Source organism: Hetaerina americana, unplaced genomic scaffold (genome assembly GCF_022747635.1).
Source record: "Hetaerina americana unplaced genomic scaffold, ioHetAmer1.1.p SCAF_21, whole genome shotgun sequence".
Lineage (NCBI taxonomy): Eukaryota > Metazoa > Arthropoda > Insecta > Odonata > Calopterygidae > Hetaerina > Hetaerina americana.
In genome coordinates this window covers 3,639,812-3,662,131 of record NW_027286775.1, presented here as the reverse complement: position 1 = coordinate 3,662,131, position 22,320 = coordinate 3,639,812, and the positions used below count along the sequence as shown (strand labels likewise).

Here is a 22,320-nt window from a genome sequence, read left to right as displayed (position 1 = left end):
CGGCGCGCTTTCCCGTCACGAATCCCTTCCGCGTTAACTTTGAGACAAAATCCCATTTTTTTCGTAATCATAATAATTAAATTTCAGCGGCCGACGTAGGTGCCCGCCCTCTGAGCCCTTCGTCCCTGGACAAAGTCATCCCCCAAATTGCGGCCCGAGTAAGTGCCCCCAGCACTCGTCGTCGTCGAGGGTCGCTCGTTCGGGCCTTCTGCCGCGAGAGGCCAGTACTTTCGGGCCCAGCCATTTGAGCGCCAGCCTCCTTGGTCCCTCGGCATCGAATGGACTGCGAGGGATCGTCCGCCGCGGGGCCCGAGGGCCCTCCCTCCTGACTGCGCTCCGCTCGTTCGGCGGCATGGAGGGGATGCGTGGCGGCGGGGAGGCGGTCCCGCCGCCGGGCGCGCCTCCTCTCTCGGCCGTGGACCCGGCGTCCCGCGCCGGGGGCGGCGTCCCCTGCCGGTCAGGCCTCTGGCTGTTCGCGCTGTCCGCGCTCGCCGTCCACGGCGCCGTGGGGGGCAACCCGGACGCCAAGCGCCTTTACGACGACCTCCTCTCCAACTACAACAAGCTGGTGCGGCCCGTGGTTAACACCTCGGACGTCCTCAGGGTGTGCATCAAGCTCAAGCTTTCGCAGCTGATCGATGTGGTGAGTGGCAGCAGCCCCTCCCCCTCCCCCCCCCCCCGCCCCGTCCGCCTGCATCCAAGGAACGCGGAAATGAGGGGTTGTTGCGACACGACCCGCAGCGCGTGTCTGACGACAGTGCACCTGTACCCTTCGGTGTTTTGCCGTCCGCTCTTACGCCACAGGCAGGGGAAGGTTTTCTACGCTCCGATTTCCACATTTATAAGTTATCTGTCTGATTTCCCGAATCCCGGGTATAGATTATTTCTGGAACATACGAGGTATATATAATTATATATATATATATATATATATATATATATATATATATATATATATATATATATATATATATATATATATATATACTGTGGGTCGCGGTAGCCCAGTGGGTAGAGCGTTGGACTGCTGATCGGAGGGGACCGGGTTCGATTCCCGGTAAAGGCACTCTGGGCACCTACAGCTCCACCTATGTGATTTTTCGGGTACCATAACCGGCACAAGGAAAGGAACTGGCCCCCCTACCTTGATGTGTGAATTTTCACACGCAGTCGGGCTTAGTACTGGGTGAACTCTACCATCACCCATACCAAACCGACATTCGGGTAGATTACTGTGTTTATGGTTTTTTTTGTATATATACTGAAAAATATTTTTAAAACATAGAAACCCAAAGAAGAACACTCACATATGTAGCTTTCACGTTTCTACGACAGAATCAGAATAATATGCATATAATCAGAAAAATATTTATCGATATATTTTTTCCGCCCACTCGACCTCTCCAGTGTTCGCCCTTTATTTGTGTTCCTAACCCTTTTCCTTGTATCTATATTCCAAGTGAATAAATATTTGTACGCCAATGGCCAGTATTTCGTGATATATATATATATATATATATATATATATATATATATATATATATATATAGGCCATATACATATACATATATATATATATATATATATATATATATATATTATATATATATATATTATATATATATATGTACTTCCCCACTTCTCCTGTGTTCGTCCTTTATATAGTATGTGTTCCTATCCCCTTTCCTTGTATCTATTTCTAAGTGAATTAGTATATGTTAGCCATATGGCGGATTTTCGTATTTGAATGTGTGTGTGTATATATATATACTACACTCCTTGTCACCTATGCTGCAACCCGATCAATGCTGAAGGATTTCTTCACTTAACATTGTCATTTTTCTGTCTGGTGATTGCAAACTTCTATTTGAATAAAATATGCATGGATCTTTGCGGATGCTCATTGTTAATGTTTACTTGTTTTGGTTAAACTCAATGTTAAAACATTCCAAAGAATATTGGGGTTCAGTCAATCAGAGTTAAAATGATTTTGATCAGAAAAAAAATATTCTCCACTTAATATATTGTTGACTCTATTGAGTGGAGAAGAGAAATACTCTCCCCATTCGTTCCATTCCATCACAGTTTTTTTATTTAATTACTCTTGATTATATTTCTCCAGCACAAAAATGTATATCTGGACCTGCCTCACTGTAAATATCCTCTTATGTATCCCTGTTGAATTTCTTCTTTGCGGACTGACAGTTGATCTGCTAGCGCGCATACCGCCATTTCTCTGTAATTTCGCCTCATCATCGCAACTCGTCTTCTCCATTGAAAATAAAGACAAGAGTAAAGTGTTAGTTTTATGACTCAGTTTATTGTGGAAATATTAATACTTCCCTCTACCTAATCTAGACCCTATTTTATCGTTTCCTTATTGTTTTATCATTGAAACTTCATATAATTTTGTTGGCGGTTTACAATATCCCTTTTTTGAATTACCAACTATCTTGTCATTTTATCCATCTCAATGCCCCCACTTGTAAAGGTTTCCAGCACCTCTTGGTGCTATATCCATTTGGTTCCAGTGACTACATTTACATCCCATTTACTCATCCATCTTTCTTGCTTTATCCTCTTTCATCGGGTATTACATTTTATTTCCAATAAATTGCGAAATGAATCCTTTAAAGCATCGGAAAATTGCAAATTAATGACAGCATTCCATAATCTGTTCCTAAGAATGTTAAAGTCTAGCTGATATCTCTCCGATTCTCCGAACATTGCTATATTCAGCGGTTGTCCAATAAATAAGAAAAACAAATCTCGGGGAAACTGAGTCCAGATCAAAGTGCATGTTACTAAACTTCTTCAAAATGGGGCCCTTGTGTATCGGCATACACACACACACACACACCGATGCGAGCGTTCCTACTAGTCACGGTAAGCTTCGAGACAGGCGTCGACGGGAACCTCGTATTAAGGTGTCTTATCATGGCCGTTTTGACATTATTCAGCATTCCCAAAAGGTTTCTTTCCAAGCTCTTTTTATTCTTTGGAGCAGGAGACACCCGGCGGTGCAACGGTGGGGGACTATAGGGGTGCTAGGACAGCGCCCCAGACGTCACGCGAGATTATCACACGATCGGTCTTCTGTCTTCCCAATGAATCTAGGGCACCATCCTGTCACATACATTTCCCAGGGATAAATATTCCGTAAGAATGCAATGCGCTATGGTTTTCTGAATATCACACCCTTTTGCCAATATTCCGGCACTCGGGCATTGATCAGAATGGACCGTGTCCCTCGCCCGTTTGCACATTTCCATCGTCGCATTCCTCGTCGTCAACCTCCTCTCTCCCCCACCCGGAACGTTTTGTGGCAGCGGAATACCATTCCTCGGGACTTAGCTCCAACTCCAAAAGCATCCTTACTATCCTTAAACAGGGTCCAGTCTAGCAGTCATCCACGCACTGTAACGCCCGTGAACGACTTTTGCGGGTCACACTGCTTCCCCAAGATCTCGTTTAACCTTTGCCGTCACAAATAATCCCACTTCATTCGAATGTGTCGGCAGAAATAAATCATGCTATTTATTTTTGGGATACACCGTTTAGGTTGGCGGGACTTGAGAGTGGCTTATCGAGTAAGGCAATGTCTCCGCTGTATTTCACGCTGGCAAGGTCCCACCCAGAGTACCTTGGGGGTGTATGGGATCGTCACAAGGTAGACTTAGTTTTGGAACTAAATCGAGTGCAAAGTAGAGCAGCTAGGTTAGTGAAAAGTTGTTGTGAACAAGGCAACAGTATAACGACACTATTGGAAGAATTAGGATGGGAGCCACTAGTTGAACATACAGGTAGAAATACAAGTTAAATTTACGGCGTAAATTTAGGCAGGGCACTACGCATCCAAGGATGTTAAATATATGACAGACTCAATATGGCAGATCAGATCGCGTACCAGCATACCTAAAATCATGCTGGTAATAAATTAAAAATCATTAGGTTCGTTAGAGCAATGTTGGCAGGAGTTTACGAAATGTTGCTACCGTGCGCAGCATCTAATCTCTAGGGAATCAATAGCGGCATGCACTTTCACTAATCTCGTGCGTTTTGCTGTCGAAACCCTTCCCGTACGATCGCATGGGACTGCCGCTTGATAAATTCAATACTTGAAACAATGTTGCCTTCACCTCTTTGTTGTGTTTTCAAACTCCCCCTTCAATCCCTCGCCACACTCCGTGAGATTGATGTCTCCAGTGGTCCTCCGGGTGACATGTCCAACTTTTGCCGCCGAGATGTGCACAGTGAGTTGCATGGCCATAACTTATTAGAATTTTCCCCTTCTTACTTTCCATTTCCACAGGGACCCTCTTGATAATGGCGGCGTTAAATCGAATGAGTTGCAGTGGTGCATTTTTGTACACATCTCCTTCGTATTACTGAGAAATATTAGAGTGGGCAATATTAAAACTTGCTTGGAATTACGTTTTAGGCAGGGATGTACTTATTTGGATTTGCGCGTCTTTTCGGGGATTTTATTGAACATTTTTCCCGTGTTAATAGTCCTTTAAACACTCTTTCTCTTCCTTATCTTTTATCCTTCCCAATCTGATGGGAACACCCCCTGCCACATACCTTTTTGGTGGATTGCGAGATATTTACGTAGATGTAGATGGGGCGGAGCGATTTATGGATCTGAAAGCTCATCTTGGAGGCGAGGGGCCGTTGAAGTGCGAGCCTGAAGTAGGGTGTGGGAGAGGCGGGTGGGGAGGCAGATCAACGATGGAGTTCCGAATACGGAGGGGAGGGAGTGGGAAAACGGAAAGCGGTAGTTGGTTGGAAGAAAGGTTTTAGGTCAGTGGTTTGTTGCAAAGAAATTAGAAACGGGAAAATGTTCGGTAACCTGGTTATAGCATATAGAGAAGAAGCTTTTTAATAATAGAATGGAGGCAGAAAAAGTTACCCTGAAGAATGATATAACAAAGGACAATAAAATGGAAGCTCTCAAGATATGAAGAAGTAAATAGTAGCTTAGTACCGTCGAGAACATACCTTTAAATTGCTTGGTTACCAAAATGAAATAAGTTATTGCAGAAGAGATGTCTTTTTCTGCGCGGTGGTCCGCTGTGGACGGTGCTTGGCCAAGGACTCGACGGCTCCGGGGAGACCTCCGAATACCCACCCACCATATATATTTTATGCATGGTGGGTCACGGGAGTCAAAGGGTAGAGCGTTGGACTGCCGCCCGGAGGGGGCCCGGGTTCGATTCCCAGGTAAGCCACTCTGGGCACCCAGAGCTCCACCCAAGCTATGTGGTTTTTCAAATACCAAGTCTTTCTGGGAAACCATAACCGGCACAGGGAAAGGAACTGGCCCCCCTAACCTGATGTGTGAATTTTCACACGCCGTATAAGGCTTAGTACTGGGTGATCTCTACCATCACCTACTAAACCGACCTTCGGGTTCATCACTGTGTTTATGTATATACAGGGTTCGTCTGGAAAATAAGTGTACTGAGCTCAGGAAAAAAAATGTATTACACTTTTACATATCTTAAGCTAATATTCCTCAAAATAGGACCCTTGTGAGTCGATACACTTGTTCCAGCGGCGTTCCCATTCCTGGAACGCTCCCGCGAAGGCATCATCGGGAACCTCTCGAAGACACGTCGTCACGGCCTCTTTGACGGCGTCCAAAGTCCCGTATCGCGTTCCTTTCAAACTCCTCTTTATCTTCGGGAACAGAAAGAAGTCCGGTGGTGCCAAGTCCGGGCTGTAGGGCGGGTGCGGCAGCGTTGCCACGCCGTGCTTGGCCAAGAAGTCCGACACGACAAGCGCGGTGTGAGACGGCGCATTGTCGTGATGCAGCCGCCAGATGTTTTTGATCGCTGGCCGGACGCGGGCGACTCGTTTTCGAAACCTGTCGAGCACTTGGACGTAAAATGCAGCATTTACAGTTTGTCGTTCAGGTACAAATTCGTAGTGGACGACTCCCCTTTTGTCAAAAAAGACAATGAGCATCGCCTTGGTCCGAGATTTGCTCATGCGAGCTTTCTTTTGACGGGGTGATGATGGGGTGTGCCACTCCGCACTTTGTCTCTTCGACTCCGGGTCGTACTCCAAGATCCACGTCTCGTCACCCGAAACAACGTTCTCTAAAAAATGAGGATCATTTTTGCAGTGATCCATAAGTTGTGTCGCGATTTCCAAACGATTGAGTCTTTGATCATCACTGAGCACTTTCGGCACCAACTTTGCACAAATTTTTCGCATCTGTAATTGCTCCCTAATAATCTCGTGCACTATTGTTTTTGGCACATTACACTGCTCTGCTATCATCCGAACACTAAGACGACGATCAGAGTTCAGTACATCGCGAACTTTTCGTCGGTGAGTGTCGTTGATGGGCGTCCAGGCCGTGGTTCGTCGTCGACCTCTTCTCTGCCCTCCACGAACATCTTGTGCCACCGAAAGATCATGTTTCTGGACATGGCTGACTCCCCGTAAGCCTGGTTAATCATACCGATAGTTTCGGTAGACGATTTCCCAAGCTTTACCGTAAATTTGATGGAATAACGCTGCTCCAAAAACTTCGGCATCGCGTTCCGTGACGTGGGTCGAGCGTGGAGGTTCGCGTTAACAGAGCTCCTCACTACACCACAGCTCAGAGCCGACTGCCTTTTTCAGCGTCGCTTGCCAATATACCTTCCTCCAATCGCAGCCCGTCAGAGCGGTGCTGGGCGCGCCTGGAGCGGCGGGAAAAAATCAGTACATTTATTTTCCGGACGAACCCTGTATGTATGTATATATATATATATATATATATATATATATATATATATATATATATATATATATATATATATATATATATATATACCACGATTGTCCAGAAAAACTCATACGAGCGGCACAATAATGGGCTGACACAACATAACACAAATAGAAAAGAATAGACACATATAAAAGAACACTTACACGGTAAATTGTTCGAGCTTTCGGCCCTCTCAGGGGCCTTCTTCAAGACAGTCTCTCTTGAAGAAGGCCCCTGAGAGGGCCGAAAGCTCGAACAATTTACCGTGTAAGTGTTCTTTTATATGTGTCTATTCTTTTCTATTTGTGTTATGTTGTGTCAGCCCATTATTATATATATATATATATATATATATATATATATATATATATATATATATATATATATATACATATATATATACATATATATATATAACAGATTTAGATTATTAGAATATAGAAACACAAAGAAAGGACCCAAAATCCACAAAACCAATAACCCCGGGCGCCCTATTGTCTCCAGCATCAACTCACCCACTGAACGAATCTCCGCATTAATAGACCACCACCTTCAACCAATAGCAACTTCACTCCCTTCTTACATTAAAGACTCGCACCACTTTCTGGAACGTCTAAACTCAATCCCAATTCCGCACAACACGACCATTCTCATGGCCACGATAGACGTCACATCTCTGTACACCTCCATTCCCCACAAAGAAGGCTTAGAAGCCCTGAAACATTACCTCTCGCCACGATCCACACCACACACCCCATCCACAGATTTCCTCATCGAATTGAGCCAAATCGTTCTTACCAAAAATGCTTTCCAATTCAATGACAAAATACGAGGGTCATCCGGAAAGTAGTACCCGTTCGTGAAATAAAAAGACAAAAGTAAATATTAACAAACATAAAAAATTTTATTTGAAAGAGGATACTTTAAACTACTTCTCAACATAATCTCCAAGCAAATTAAGGCATTTGTCATAACGTGTGACAAGTTTCTGTATTCCTGCTGCATAGTCCTTCGCCGCCAGCTCATTGAGATACGCGAGGAACCCATCTTGCACAAATTTTTGCATAATGCAGATGGTGTTTAACAATTTCATGAACAATTGTTCGAGAAACATTGGGAAAATGCTCACAGATGTCATCAATTGTGACGCGCCGATCGTTCCTCACGAATTCGTCAACTGAGCTCACCAGTTGGTCTGTAATGACAGACGGTCTCCCCGAACGCTCATCGTCGTGTGTGTTCCCCCTCCCCATGTTGAAGTTGCGACACCACCGCCGAACAGACGACTCGTCCATTACATTGTCTCCATACACCTCCTTTAATTGGCGATGAATATCACATGGGCGAACGTTTCTTGCATTGAGGAATTTAATCACTGCCCTCACTTCACAACTGGCGGCGTTCTCAATTTTTTTAAACATTGTAAACAATCACAGAAACAACACAGGCAATGCTAGCGTCACGCAACTTGGCTCAGAGAAGGCAGACAAGCCACTGAAGCTATCTGACCTCGTCCAGCGGCTACTCGCGTCGTCAGCACTTCATGCGGCACGAACGGGTACTACTTTCCGGATGACCCTCGTATATTTACAAATAAAAGGCACTGCAATGGGCACGCGTATGGCTCCTGCATACGCCAATCTTTTTATGGGTAAACTACAACACGACTTTCTGCAACAACAAACCCTAAAACCACTCTTCTGGGCCCGCTATATCGATGATATTTTCCTCCTTTGGTCCCACGGACGCGAAACTTTATCCTCTTTCATTTCCTCTCTCAACTCCTCCTCCTCAGTATCATTCACTTCTTCTATATCCGACTCGAATATTACATTCCTAGATATCGAAATTCACCTCCAAAACAATACGTTTCACACTTCAGTCCACATTAAACCAACTAATAAGCAACAATATCTTCATTTCGACAGCTGCCATCCACCTCACACAAAGCGCTCCATCCCATTCTCACTCTCTATCCGTGGCTTCCGTCTCTGCAACAACACCCCCTCCCAACAGAAATACTTGGACCAGCTGCATGAATCCCGCAGAAAATGTGGGTACCCTGAAAAATTACTAAATAGTAAAATCCTCAAACCGTCAACCCAATACACTCCCCTCCCCAAACCAAACCGCCCAAAATGCCCTAATCTTATCACCACTTTCTTCCCCGGAACACACAAAATTAAACATCTAATCCGTGACCTCTTCCCAATTATCAATAACACTCAGTCCACATCACTTTTATTCCCACGCTGTCCCTCTGTTTCGTTTAAACGCCCGTCGAACTTGCGAGAAATCTTCAAGTCCACAAATCCAACTTCAAGCACCCCCGTCTCTCCTCCGCCCCTATCCGCACCATGCAACCGCTCACGCTGCAAATGCTGTCATCTTTTAAGACCCTCCCCCTCACTCAGTACCAACTCCCAACCACTCGCCACCTGTACCTCAAAAAACATTATATATCGACTCTCCTGTAACTTCTGCCCTGCCTTCTACGTGGGCGAATGCACGACCGCACTTTCCCTCCGCATGAATAACCACCGATATTCCACCAAATCTCCCACATTTCTTAATTATCCCATCCCTACTCACACCGCTTCCCACAATCAATCTTTTGACGACTGCTTCTCCGTTTAGGTGATTGAAATCCTTCCCAAATCTGCGAGTATAATAGAGGTGAGAACCCGCGAGATGGCGCATATCTGGGTGGCCCAATCATTCAAACCGCCCGGGCTGAACCAAGCCCACTGAATGCATCAATTGGCTGCCTACATATCCCTCCCACCCCCTTGTTCATTTCCTATTGGTCCCTTTACCTCTCCTTCCCCCACCTCTCCCCCGCACATCCTCTCCGCTCTTCCCCGAGAACGCCATTCTGAAGACGACAGCCGTGCTGTCGAAACGTCAAATAACAAATTGTGAGTGTCCTTTCTTTATGTTTCTATATTCTAATAATCTAAATCTGTTTTTTAAATATTTGTGCGTCGCCGAAGAGCGTTCCATTTCGAAGATATTATATATATATATATATATATATATATATATATATATATATATATGTATATATATATATATGTATATATATATATATATATGTGTGTATATATATATATATATATATATATATATATGTGTGTGTATATATATATATATATATATACTAGCTGAATACCCGGCTTTGCACGGGTTAGGGAGAAACAATAATATAAATATACTACATAAATAAAAACAACAAATTATAAAGTACAGTAATACACTACTTCATACAAATTTAAGAATCTTTTTTATTTAACACCTGTTTATAAACTAAATTTTTTGTTTCATGTCCAGGAGAAAGAATAAATAAATTTTTAGGCGAACCTACTCTGGAGCAAGAAACATAAAGTTGCCCTTGGCTAAAACATGGCGATCTTAGATCCACACCACAAAACTTTAAAGACTGTCCCTGTGATTTATTAATGGTAATTGAAAAAGCTAGCCGGACTGGAAACTGTAATCTTTTAAAGTTGAAGGGAAGATCAGTTGGGATTAGAGGTATCCGTGGAATAAAAATTATTTCACCTTTTCCTGCTAAAATGACTGCCTGGATTATATTTTTCATTAATTTTGTCACACACAATCGTGTCCCATTGCAGAGTTTTGGTTGATCTAAATTTCGCAATAAAATGATTGGAGATCCTACTTTAAGTATAAGGCGATGTTGTGGCAATCCAGCTGGATCAAGTGAATTTAGGAATTCCGTTGGATAATTGACGGCTTCGTCAGCATCCACTACGGTATCAACCGATTTATATTCAATCACGTCTCCTGGCAGCATGGCTAGTATCTCCTTGTTAATTTCATTAACATCATCGTTCTTAGGAGCAAGAATGGCTCTTTCTCGCTGCCATTCTAAATTTTTATAATTTTGATTAACGTTAGGATAGACTGCTCGTATCATATCGCGGACAGTTTTCACCGATACACATAAATCTGATGACAATTTTATCATACCAGATGCATCAATAACTAATCTATCTTCTCCAATCTCCAAACGTTTATTCGCAAAATTTTGAGCATTCCCATCTCTTAAGAGGATTCGCATGTTTTGTTTAAGGCTAATTTCTTGGACATGATTCCATAGAACAGAATGTTTTAAACAGGCATAAATTTCATCGGCTGGAGTTGATTTTGGAATGACAGGCATAGTTTGACGGAAGTCTCCACACAGGAGTACCAGAGCTCCTCCCATTTAACTGCAGTTTCCTCTAAGATCTTGAAGTGTTGCGTTGAGGGCCTCAAGAGATTTTTTATGAGCCATCGTACACTCATCCCATACTATCAATTTACATTCTATATGAACTTGCGCCTGGCCGCTTGTTTTATTTATATGACATGTGGGATTTTCTTGTCGGGAAATATTAAGTGGCAACTTAAGGGCAGAGTGGGCTGTTCTTCCTCCTTCCATTAATGTCGCTGCAATACCTGAAGATGCAACGGCTAGAGCAATTTCTCCATGAACCCTGATTTCAGCGAAAACTAAATTAATTAAAAATGTTTTTCCCGTGCCACCTGCAGTATCAAGAAAAATGATACCGCCTTCTTGTTTATCTACTTGATCCAATTTTTGTTTCGTACGCGAATTTATGATCTTCATTAAGAAGTGGCTTTTTATCCGCGATGTATGCTTCTAAGTCTAAGACATTGTAGCTAGTTTCACGTATATAATCTGGATAAAATACACCCTGTTGATCTTGTACAGGTGCAAAAAGACCGAGTTCCACTAAAGTCTTGTTAACCATGGTGATACACTTTTCCTCCAAAATAATCAAAGTTTTATTAAAAATGTCGGAGTTAAACGTAATATCCAATGTAGGATTTTCACTTCGAACTTTAGCCAGTATATCCTCACTCATTGATTCTTTATATTTTTCCCATATTGTTTTTGGGTTAGATGGATTACAGGAGGTTATTATGATGGCAAACAAAATTCGGATTTGTCCTGGAAGAGAAATCAAACTGGCCTCTCGCAGTGAGTCAACCCAGTGTTGATCTCCTTCTAGCAACCCTAAATTCTGGCAAGCTTCTCTGAATGTCTCACATATTTCTCTGTTTACCGTTCTTAATTCGGCAAATGAGCGAGGTCCTCTAATGGTATGTAGAAGCATTCTTAAAAAATAACATTCGGCGTTGTTAGGATGGACTGCGTAGACTCGGCCCAATGCGTCACATGAATAAATATTATTCTCAGGATCAAAGTTGCCCATTTTTCTTCTACAAAAGACTTTCCTTGATGTATTCCACGTATAATATCTCGGCAATTCTGAATACAATAGTGTTCTTGCAAAAGTATCCTGCTGGCATAGTTGGAAAAATGCTGTTTCTATGACAGCAAAAAGTAAACAAATTACATACGAGGGTCATCCGGAAAGTAGTACCCGTTCGTGAAATAAAAAGACAAAAGTAAATATTAACAAACATAAAAAATTTTATTTGAAAGAGGATACTTTAAACTACTTCTCAACATAATCTCCAAGCAAATTAAGGCATTTGTCATAACGTGTGACAAGTTTCTGTATTCCTGCTGCATAGTCCTTCGCCGCCAGCTCATTGAGATACGCGAGGAACCCATCTTGCACAAATTTTTGCATAATGCAGATGGTGTTTAACAATTTCATGAACAATTGTTCGAGAAACATTGGGAAAATGCTCACAGATGTCATCAATTGTGACGCGCCGATCGTTCCTCACGAATTCGTCAACTGAGCTCACCAGTTGGTCTGTAATGACAGACGGTCTCCCCGAACGCTCATCGTCGTGTGTGTTCCCCCTCCCCATGTTGAAGTTGCGACACCACCGCCGAACAGACGACTCGTCCATTACATTGTCTCCATACACCTCCTTTAATTGGCGATGAATATCACATGGGCGAACGTTTCTTGCATTGAGGAATTTAATCACTGCCCTCACTTCACAACTGGCGGCGTTCTCAATTTTTTTAAACATTGTAAACAATCACAGAAACAACACAGGCAATGCTAGCGTCACGCAACTTGGCTCAGAGAAGGCAGACAAGCCACTGAAGCTATCTGACCTCGTCCAGCGGCTACTCGCGTCGTCAGCACTTCATGCGGCACGAACGGGTACTACTTTCCGGATGACCCTCGTATATTTACAAATAAAAGGCACTGCAATGGGCACGCGTATGGCTCCTGCATACGCCAATCTTTTTATGGGTAAACTACAACACGACTTTCTGCAACAACAAACCCTAAAACCACTCTTCTGGGCCCGCTATATCGATGATATTTTCCTCCTTTGGTCCCACGGACGCGAAACTTTATCCTCTTTCATTTCCTCTCTCAACTCCTCCTCCTCAGTATCATTCACTTCTTCTATATCCGACTCGAATATTACATTCCTAGATATCGAAATTCACCTCCAAAACAATACGTTTCACACTTCAGTCCACATTAAACCAACTAATAAGCAACAATATCTTCATTTCGACAGCTGCCATCCACCTCACACAAAGCGCTCCATCCCATTCTCACTCTCTATCCGTGGCTTCCGTCTCTGCAACAACACCCCCTCCCAACAGAAATACTTGGACCAGCTGCATGAATCCCGCAGAAAATGTGGGTACCCTGAAAAATTACTAAATAGTAAAATCCTCAAACCGTCAACCCAATACACTCCCCTCCCCAAACCAAACCGCCCAAAATGCCCTAATCTTATCACCACTTTCTTCCCCGGAACACACAAAATTAAACATCTAATCCGTGACCTCTTCCCAATTATCAATAACACTCAGTCCACATCACTTTTATTCCCACGCTGTCCCTCTGTTTCGTTTAAACGCCCGTCGAACTTGCGAGAAATCTTCAAGTCCACAAATCCAACTTCAAGCACCCCCGTCTCTCCTCCGCCCCTATCCGCACCATGCAACCGCTCACGCTGCAAATGCTGTCATCTTTTAAGACCCTCCCCCTCACTCAGTACCAACTCCCAACCACTCGCCACCTGTACCTCAAAAAACATTATATATCGACTCTCCTGTAACTTCTGCCCTGCCTTCTACGTGGGCGAATGCACGACCGCACTTTCCCTCCGCATGAATAACCACCGATATTCCACCAAATCTCCCACATTTCTTAATTATCCCATCCCTACTCACACCGCTTCCCACAATCAATCTTTTGACGACTGCTTCTCCGTTTAGGTGATTGAAATCCTTCCCAAATCTGCGAGTATAATAGAGGTGAGAACCCGCGAGATGGCGCATATCTGGGTGGCCCAATCATTCAAACCGCCCGGGCTGAACCAAGCCCACTGAATGCATCAATTGGCTGCCTACATATCCCTCCCACCCCCTTGTTCATTTCCTATTGGTCCCTTTACCTCTCCTTCCCCCACCTCTCCCCCGCACATCCTCTCCGCTCTTCCCCGAGAACGCCATTCTGAAGACGACAGCCGTGCTGTCGAAACGTCAAATAACAAATTGTGAGTGTCCTTTCTTTATGTTTCTATATTCTAATAATCTAAATCTGTTTTTTAAATATTTGTGCGTCGCCGAAGAGCGTTCCATTTCGAAGATATTATATATATATATATATATATATATATATATATATATATATATATGTATATATATATATGTATATATATATATATATATGTGTGTATATATATATATATATATATATATATATATGTGTGTGTATATATATATATATATATACTAGCTGAATACCCGGCTTTGCACGGGTTAGGGAGAAACAATAATATAAATATACTACATAAATAAAAACAACAAATTATAAAGTACAGTAATACACTACTTCATACAAATTTAAGAATCTTTTTTATTTAACACCTGTTTATAAACTAAATTTTTTGTTTCATGTCCAGGAGAAAGAATAAATAAATTTTTAGGCGAACCTACTCTGGAGCAAGAAACATAAAGTTGCCCTTGGCTAAAACATGGCGATCTTAGATCCACACCACAAAACTTTAAAGACTGTCCCTGTGATTTATTAATGGTAATTGAAAAAGCTAGCCGGACTGGAAACTGTAATCTTTTAAAGTTGAAGGGAAGATCAGTTGGGATTAGAGGTATCCGTGGAATAAAAATTATTTCACCTTTTCCTGCTAAAATGACTGCCTGGATTATATTTTTCATTAATTTTGTCACACACAATCGTGTCCCATTGCAGAGTTTTGGTTGATCTAAATTTCGCAATAAAATGATTGGAGATCCTACTTTAAGTATAAGGCGATGTTGTGGCAATCCAGCTGGATCAAGTGAATTTAGGAATTCCGTTGGATAATTGACGGCTTCGTCAGCATCCACTACGGTATCAACCGATTTATATTCAATCACGTCTCCTGGCAGCATGGCTAGTATCTCCTTGTTAATTTCATTAACATCATCGTTCTTAGGAGCAAGAATGGCTCTTTCTCGCTGCCATTCTAAATTTTTATAATTTTGATTAACGTTAGGATAGACTGCTCGTATCATATCGCGGACAGTTTTCACCGATACACATAAATCTGATGACAATTTTATCATACCAGATGCATCAATAACTAATCTATCTTCTCCAATCTCCAAACGTTTATTCGCAAAATTTTGAGCATTCCCATCTCTTAAGAGGATTCGCATGTTTTGTTTAAGGCTAATTTCTTGGACATGATTCCATAGAACAGAATGTTTTAAACAGGCATAAATTTCATCGGCTGGAGTTGATTTTGGAATGACAGGCATAGTTTGACGGAAGTCTCCACACAGGAGTACCAGAGCTCCTCCCATTTAACTGCAGTTTCCTCTAAGATCTTGAAGTGTTGCGTTGAGGGCCTCAAGAGATTTTTTATGAGCCATCGTACACTCATCCCATACTATCAATTTACATTCTATATGAACTTGCGCCTGGCCGCTTGTTTTATTTATATGACATGTGGGATTTTCTTGTCGGGAAATATTAAGTGGCAACTTAAGGGCAGAGTGGGCTGTTCTTCCTCCTTCCATTAATGTCGCTGCAATACCTGAAGATGCAACGGCTAGAGCAATTTCTCCATGAACCCTGATTTCAGCGAAAACTAAATTAATTAAAAATGTTTTTCCCGTGCCACCTGCAGTATCAAGAAAAATGATACCGCCTTCTTGTTTATCTACTTGATCCAATTTTTGTTTCGTACGCGAATTTATGATCTTCATTAAGAAGTGGCTTTTTATCCGCGATGTATGCTTCTAAGTCTAAGACATTGTAGCTAGTTTCACGTATATAATCTGGATAAAATACACCCTGTTGATCTTGTACAGGTGCAAAAAGACCGAGTTCCACTAAAGTCTTGTTAACCATGGTGATACACTTTTCCTCCAAAATAATCAAAGTTTTATTAAAAATGTCGGAGTTAAACGTAATATCCAATGTAGGATTTTCACTTCGAACTTTAGCCAGTATATCCTCACTCATTGATTCTTTATATTTTTCCCATATTGTTTTTGGGTTAGATGGATTACAGGAGGTTATTATGATGGCAAACAAAATTCGGATTTGTCCTGGAAGAGAAATCAAACTGGCCTCTCGCAGTGAGTCAACCCAGTGTTGATCTCCTTCTAGCAACCCTAAATTCTGGCAAGCTTCTCTGAATGTCTCACATATTTCTCTGTTTACCGTTCTTAATTCGGCAAATGAGCGAGGTCCTCTAATGGTATGTAGAAGCATTCTTAAAAAATAACATTCGGCGTTGTTAGGATGGACTGCGTAGACTCGGCCCAATGCGTCACATGAATAAATATTATTCTCAGGATCAAAGTTGCCCATTTTTCTTCTACAAAAGACTTTCCTTGATGTATTCCACGTATAATATCTCGGCAATTCTGAATACAATAGTGTTCTTGCAAAAGTATCCTGCTGGCATAGTTGGAAAAATGCTGTTTCTATGACAGCAAAAAGTAAACAAATTACATACGAGGGTCATCCGGAAAGTAGTACCCGTTCGTGAAATAAAAAGACAAAAGTAAATATTAACAAACATAAAAAATTTTATTTGAAAGAGGATACTTTAAACTACTTCTCAACATAATCTCCAAGCAAATTAAGGCATTTGTCATAACGTGTGACAAGTTTCTGTATTCCTGCTGCATAGTCCTTCGCCGCCAGCTCATTGAGATACGCGAGGAACCCATCTTGCACAAATTTTTGCATAATGCAGATGGTGTTTAACAATTTCATGAACAATTGTTCGAGAAACATTGGGAAAATGCTCACAGATGTCATCAATTGTGACGCGCCGATCGTTCCTCACGAATTCGTCAACTGAGCTCACCAGTTGGTCTGTAATGACAGACGGTCTCCCCGAACGCTCATCGTCGTGTGTGTTCCCCCTCCCCATGTTGAAGTTGCGACACCACCGCCGAACAGACGACTCGTCCATTACATTGTCTCCATACACCTCCTTTAATTGGCGATGAATATCACATGGGCGAACGTTTCTTGCATTGAGGAATTTAATCACTGCCCTCACTTCACAACTGGCGGCGTTCTCAATTTTTTTAAACATTGTAAACAATCACAGAAACAACACAGGCAATGCTAGCGTCACGCAACTTGGCTCAGAGAAGGCAGACAAGCCACTGAAGCTATCTGACCTCGTCCAGCGGCTACTCGCGTCGTCAGCACTTCATGCGGCACGAACGGGTACTACTTTCCGGATGACCCTCGTATATTTACAAATAAAAGGCACTGCAATGGGCACGCGTATGGCTCCTGCATACGCCAATCTTTTTATGGGTAAACTACAACACGACTTTCTGCAACAACAAACCCTAAAACCACTCTTCTGGGCCCGCTATATCGATGATATTTTCCTCCTTTGGTCCCACGGACGCGAAACTTTATCCTCTTTCATTTCCTCTCTCAACTCCTCCTCCTCCGTATCATTCACTTCTTCTATATCCGACTCGAATATTACATTCCTAGATATCGAAATTCACCTCCAAAACAATACGTTTCACACTTCAGTCCACATTAAACCAACTAATAAGCAACAATATCTTCATTTCGACAGCTGCCATCCACCTCACACAAAGCGCTCCATCCCATTCTCACTCTCTATCCGTGGCTTCCGTCTCTGCAACAACACCCCCTCCCAACAGAAATACTTGGACCAGCTGCATGAATCCCGCAGAAAATGTGGGTACCCTGAAAAATTACTAAATAGTAAAATCCTCAAACCGTCAACCAACTACACTCCCCTCCCCAAACCAAACCGCCCAAAATGCCCTAATCTTATCACCACTTTCTTCCCCGGAACACACAAAATTAAACATCTAATCCGTGACCTCTTCCCAATTATCAATAACACTCAGTCCACATCACTTTTATTCCCACGCTGTCCCTCTGTTTCGTTTAAACGCCCGTCGAACTTGCGAGAAATCTTCAAGTCCACAAATCCAACTTCAAGCACCCCCGTCTCTCCTCCGCCCCTATCCGCACCATGCAACCGCTCACGCTGCAAATGCTGTCATCTTTTAAGACCCTCCCCCTCACTCAGTACCAACTCCCAACCACTCGCCACCTGTACCTCAAAAAACATTATATATCGACTCTCCTGTAACTTCTGCCCTGCCTTCTACGTGGGCGAATGCACGACCGCACTTTCCCTCCGCATGAATAACCACCGATATTCCACCAAATCTCCCACATTTCTTAATTATCCCATCCCTACTCACACCGCTTCCCACAATCAATCTTTTGACGACTGCTTCTCCGTTTAGGTGATTGAAATCCTTCCCAAATCTGCGAGTATAATAGAGGTGAGAACCCGCGAGATGGCGCATATCTGGGTGGCCCAATCATTCAAACCGCCCGGGCTGAACCAAGCCCACTGAATGCATCAATTGGCTGCCTACATATCCCTCCCACCCCCTTGTTCATTTCCTATTGGTCCCTTTACCTCTCCTTCCCCCACCTCTCCCCCGCACATCCTCTCCGCTCTTCCCCGAGAACGCCATTCTGAAGACGACAGCCGTGCTGTCGAAACGTCAAATAACAAATTGTGAGTGTCCTTTCTTTATGTTTCTATATTCTAATAATCTAAATCTGTTTTTTAAATATTTGTGCGTCGCCGAAGAGCGTTCCATTTCGAAGATATTATATATATATATATATATATATATATATATATATATATATATATATATATATATATATATATATAATATATATATATATATAACTCCCAAACCTTCCTCCACCGCAGAACCCCACCCTCTCTCAATTTGCACTACATACTTCCCGGGCTTAGAATCTATACGATCAATCCTGAAAGACCTCTACCCTATCCTAAAAAATCATAATGCCACCGCCAACCTTTTTCCCAAATGCCCCTCAGTTACTTTCAAACGCCCCGCCAACCTATCCGATCTCCTCAAATCAACAAATCCACTCCTTAAATCCCCAACCCGTCCTAAAACCACTCCAACGCCTTGCAATAAACCCAGATGTAAAACATGCCCTATTTTCAAAACCAAAATCCCATCCCTCTCCCACCCGCTTTTTAACTCTCTCCCACCAATTCCCTCCTCTACTTGCACTTCTAGCAATGTAGTGTACCTTCTGAAGTGCCAACTGTGCCCGGCCTATTATATTGGGCAAACCACCACACCCCTCAATATCAGAATCAACAACCACCGCGCCTCATGCAAAAACTCTTCCTTCATTGACATGCTCCCTATCCCCAAACACGCCTCCGAACACAACACTCCCTTTGATAAATGCTATAGTGTATCAATCATAGCATCCCTCCCACCCTCTGATCCTCCTCTGAAACTGAAAACACTAGAGCAATCCTTCATCTGGCTTTTGGAGTCCTGGAACTGGCCAGGAATCAATATTAGGCACTAATTACCCTGTTCTAATTATATTTTCATCCCCCTTCCACCCCCATCACCTTCTACATTTTCCCCACCCTTCTAACGCTGCCCCTCCAAACCCGTCCCTTCGGAATTCCCTCCCCACCTTCCCCTTCCATCCATCGCTCCAGCCCTCGTATTCCCTTCAGTTCTGTCCCTCTCCTCCTTGATAAAGGTGGCAACGACCACCGAAAATTCGAAAAATAGTGAGTCTCTTTTTTTTGTGTGTTTCTGTGTTTTTGTCTGTGTCCACTAGTGCTAAGTGTTATACATTATTATTCACGTCCGTGAGTCTTTCAAAAAGTGTTATATATATATATATATATATATATATATATATATATATATATATATATATATATATACATTCAAACACGAAATCCCGCCAAACGGCGAATAAATACTCATATATACAGAAACATATATAAGGAAAAGGGATAGGAACACGTATAAAGGACGAACACAATAGAGGTGGGGAAGGCGGAATCGAACGGATCACAAGAGTAAAAATATCTCCTCAACCGGGACTCGAACACCGGATCTTTCCACTTGCCGGGCGGATGCTCTTAACCACTTGAGCTATCGAGGATATGTAATTTACCCTGAAATCCGTGGGTCTTATATGTCGCCAAGCGCCCCGATTCTTTAGTGTATGATGTTGTATGAATTCTAACCACTTTCCTTTCCTCTTGTGTGTTGTCTATTTCTCCTTTGGTGGGTGAAACAGCCCCCTGACGCCATCTCTTGGCTAAAGAATCGGGGCGCTTGGCGACATATAAGACCCACGGATTTCAGGGTAAATTACATATCCTCGATAGCTGCCTCGATAGCAGGACGTGCCTGTGTTCACCGAGTGTCTAAAATTCGCCGGCGTCCGAGGCTTCGGCCGCCGGGGTTTGGAGAGCGGCACTGCCGGAGTCTCTCGGAAATCGAGGTTCCGATCGTGTTTTGTTTCGAGCGGCGGTTGACCGCCTAGTTCATCAAGAAGCGTGCAGTTTGACTCTCGACTTCTTCCGCCGGGAAGGCCGTACTTTTGTTTTGTTTACTGGATCAAGACTGACCTTGACTCCTGGTGTAGAGCTTAGGCTCCTTTTTATTTGCTACATCGCTCGTGGGAGAACAGGTGGGAGGGCGACAAATTGGCACGCGTGTTGACAGGTACGAGAGTGGTGCGGATGACGGTCGAAAGAAATATCCCCTCGTACCTCCACATCGGCGGCAACCGGGCCATCATCATCTACGAGGGTCAGCGCCGCACCTGCGCCCGTTGTAACCAAGAAGGCCACGAGCGCAAGACCTGCCCTCGGAACCAGGGAGGGAAGAGCTATGCGGAGGCAATGTTTTTGGCCTCCAATCCGAACACCGCCGAAGAGATAGATGAGCCCGAGATGGCTGTGGAGGAGAAGGCGCGGTCCCTGATACTTATCGAGGGTGCGCCCCCAGCTGTTCCCGCCGAACCCCCGCATCCCCCTCCACTCGGAGGGAAACGTCAGAGGGAACGAAAGTCGTCAACGGAAGAAAGGGATCCGAAGAAGAAGAGGACGGACGACATTGCACTGCTGATTTCGAGCATTGATCGAGCTGCGGTCCCTACCAGCTCGGATACACACTCACGACCACCAGCCCCCATCTCCGTGACCCCGTCAAAAGAGGACAGATCATCCTGCGTCCTTCCTTTCTCTGGCCACGCCAACGATGCGTTCTTCCCGCAATCCTTGCTTCACGGGCTTCCAACTCCCCGAGAATCACGGGTGACAGCGGGGGAGGATGTATCCGATTACGACTGTCCCCCTTCCTCAACGGCGGGCCCCTCGATTACGGTGTCACGGAAAATCAAGAAAGTATCACCGGCCGCGGAAGTTGACACATGTACGAGCAAAACCTTGTCGACGTCAACAATCCCAGACATTCCATCCTCATTCTCCTTTGAGGACAGCCAAGGTGTCGACGATCTTCCCAGGGCTCCTCTAGAGGCGGACCAATTCGACCGGTCTCCTCTAATTTCTCCCGATGGGGCCCCTTCGGCAGAAGACCACCAGTCCGCCACCCCGCCCCCCCCCCTGAGGCCACCTCCTGGGCTGGGACGGCCCACAGCTCTGCTCGCTCGAACAGGGCCCCCCGTGGAATGCCGCCGAGTAACCCGCTCTTCGTAGAGACCACGGCTGGGTCTTCCTCTTCGGACGAGGTCGGAAGGGAGGTATGCGGGGACAACTCGAGACCTCGATCGTCGACCCGTCGGACGAAGCGTCCCGGGAAGCGGCGAAGCACTCGTCGCCCGGGTTCGAGCCGCGACCGAAGCGACGTAAGCCATGACCAGGACTCTGGTAAGTGATGTCCGGTGCCCATAGCTGTCCTCTCATTCCACCAATGAATATTATTTCGCTTAATATTGCTGGCGTTTATAGCGCTTTAAAAATTGCAGTCCTCCAACGTTTTTTCCGCGACCTTAGGGCTGATGTAATCCTCCTTCAAGAGGTAAAGGAGGACATAGTCTGGGATGCGAACATCTTTCAGGCTATCGGCAATTTCGCCGAAAGTCATTCTGGCACCACCACCCTAGTCCGAAATGGCATTCCGTTCTCTCATGTTCGCCGCCACCCCTCGGGCCGAATAACGTCCGTTATCGTGAATGGTATCCATATCACAAACCTTTACGCTC

At 43.8% G+C, this 22,320-nt stretch overlaps 1 protein-coding gene across 1 annotated transcript in view; it reads left to right on the top strand.

The window, feature by feature from the left end:
- The first annotated feature begins 352 nt into the window (after positions 1-352).
- LOC139688648 (acetylcholine receptor subunit alpha-like) overlaps positions 353-22,320 on the top strand; it is a 412,718-nt gene continuing 390,750 nt past the window's right edge. The window contains exon 1 of the mRNA XM_071586214.1: positions 353-643. Within this exon, the coding sequence (XP_071442315.1) occupies positions 353-643 (291 nt within the window). The remainder of the gene's footprint in view (positions 644-22,320) is intronic.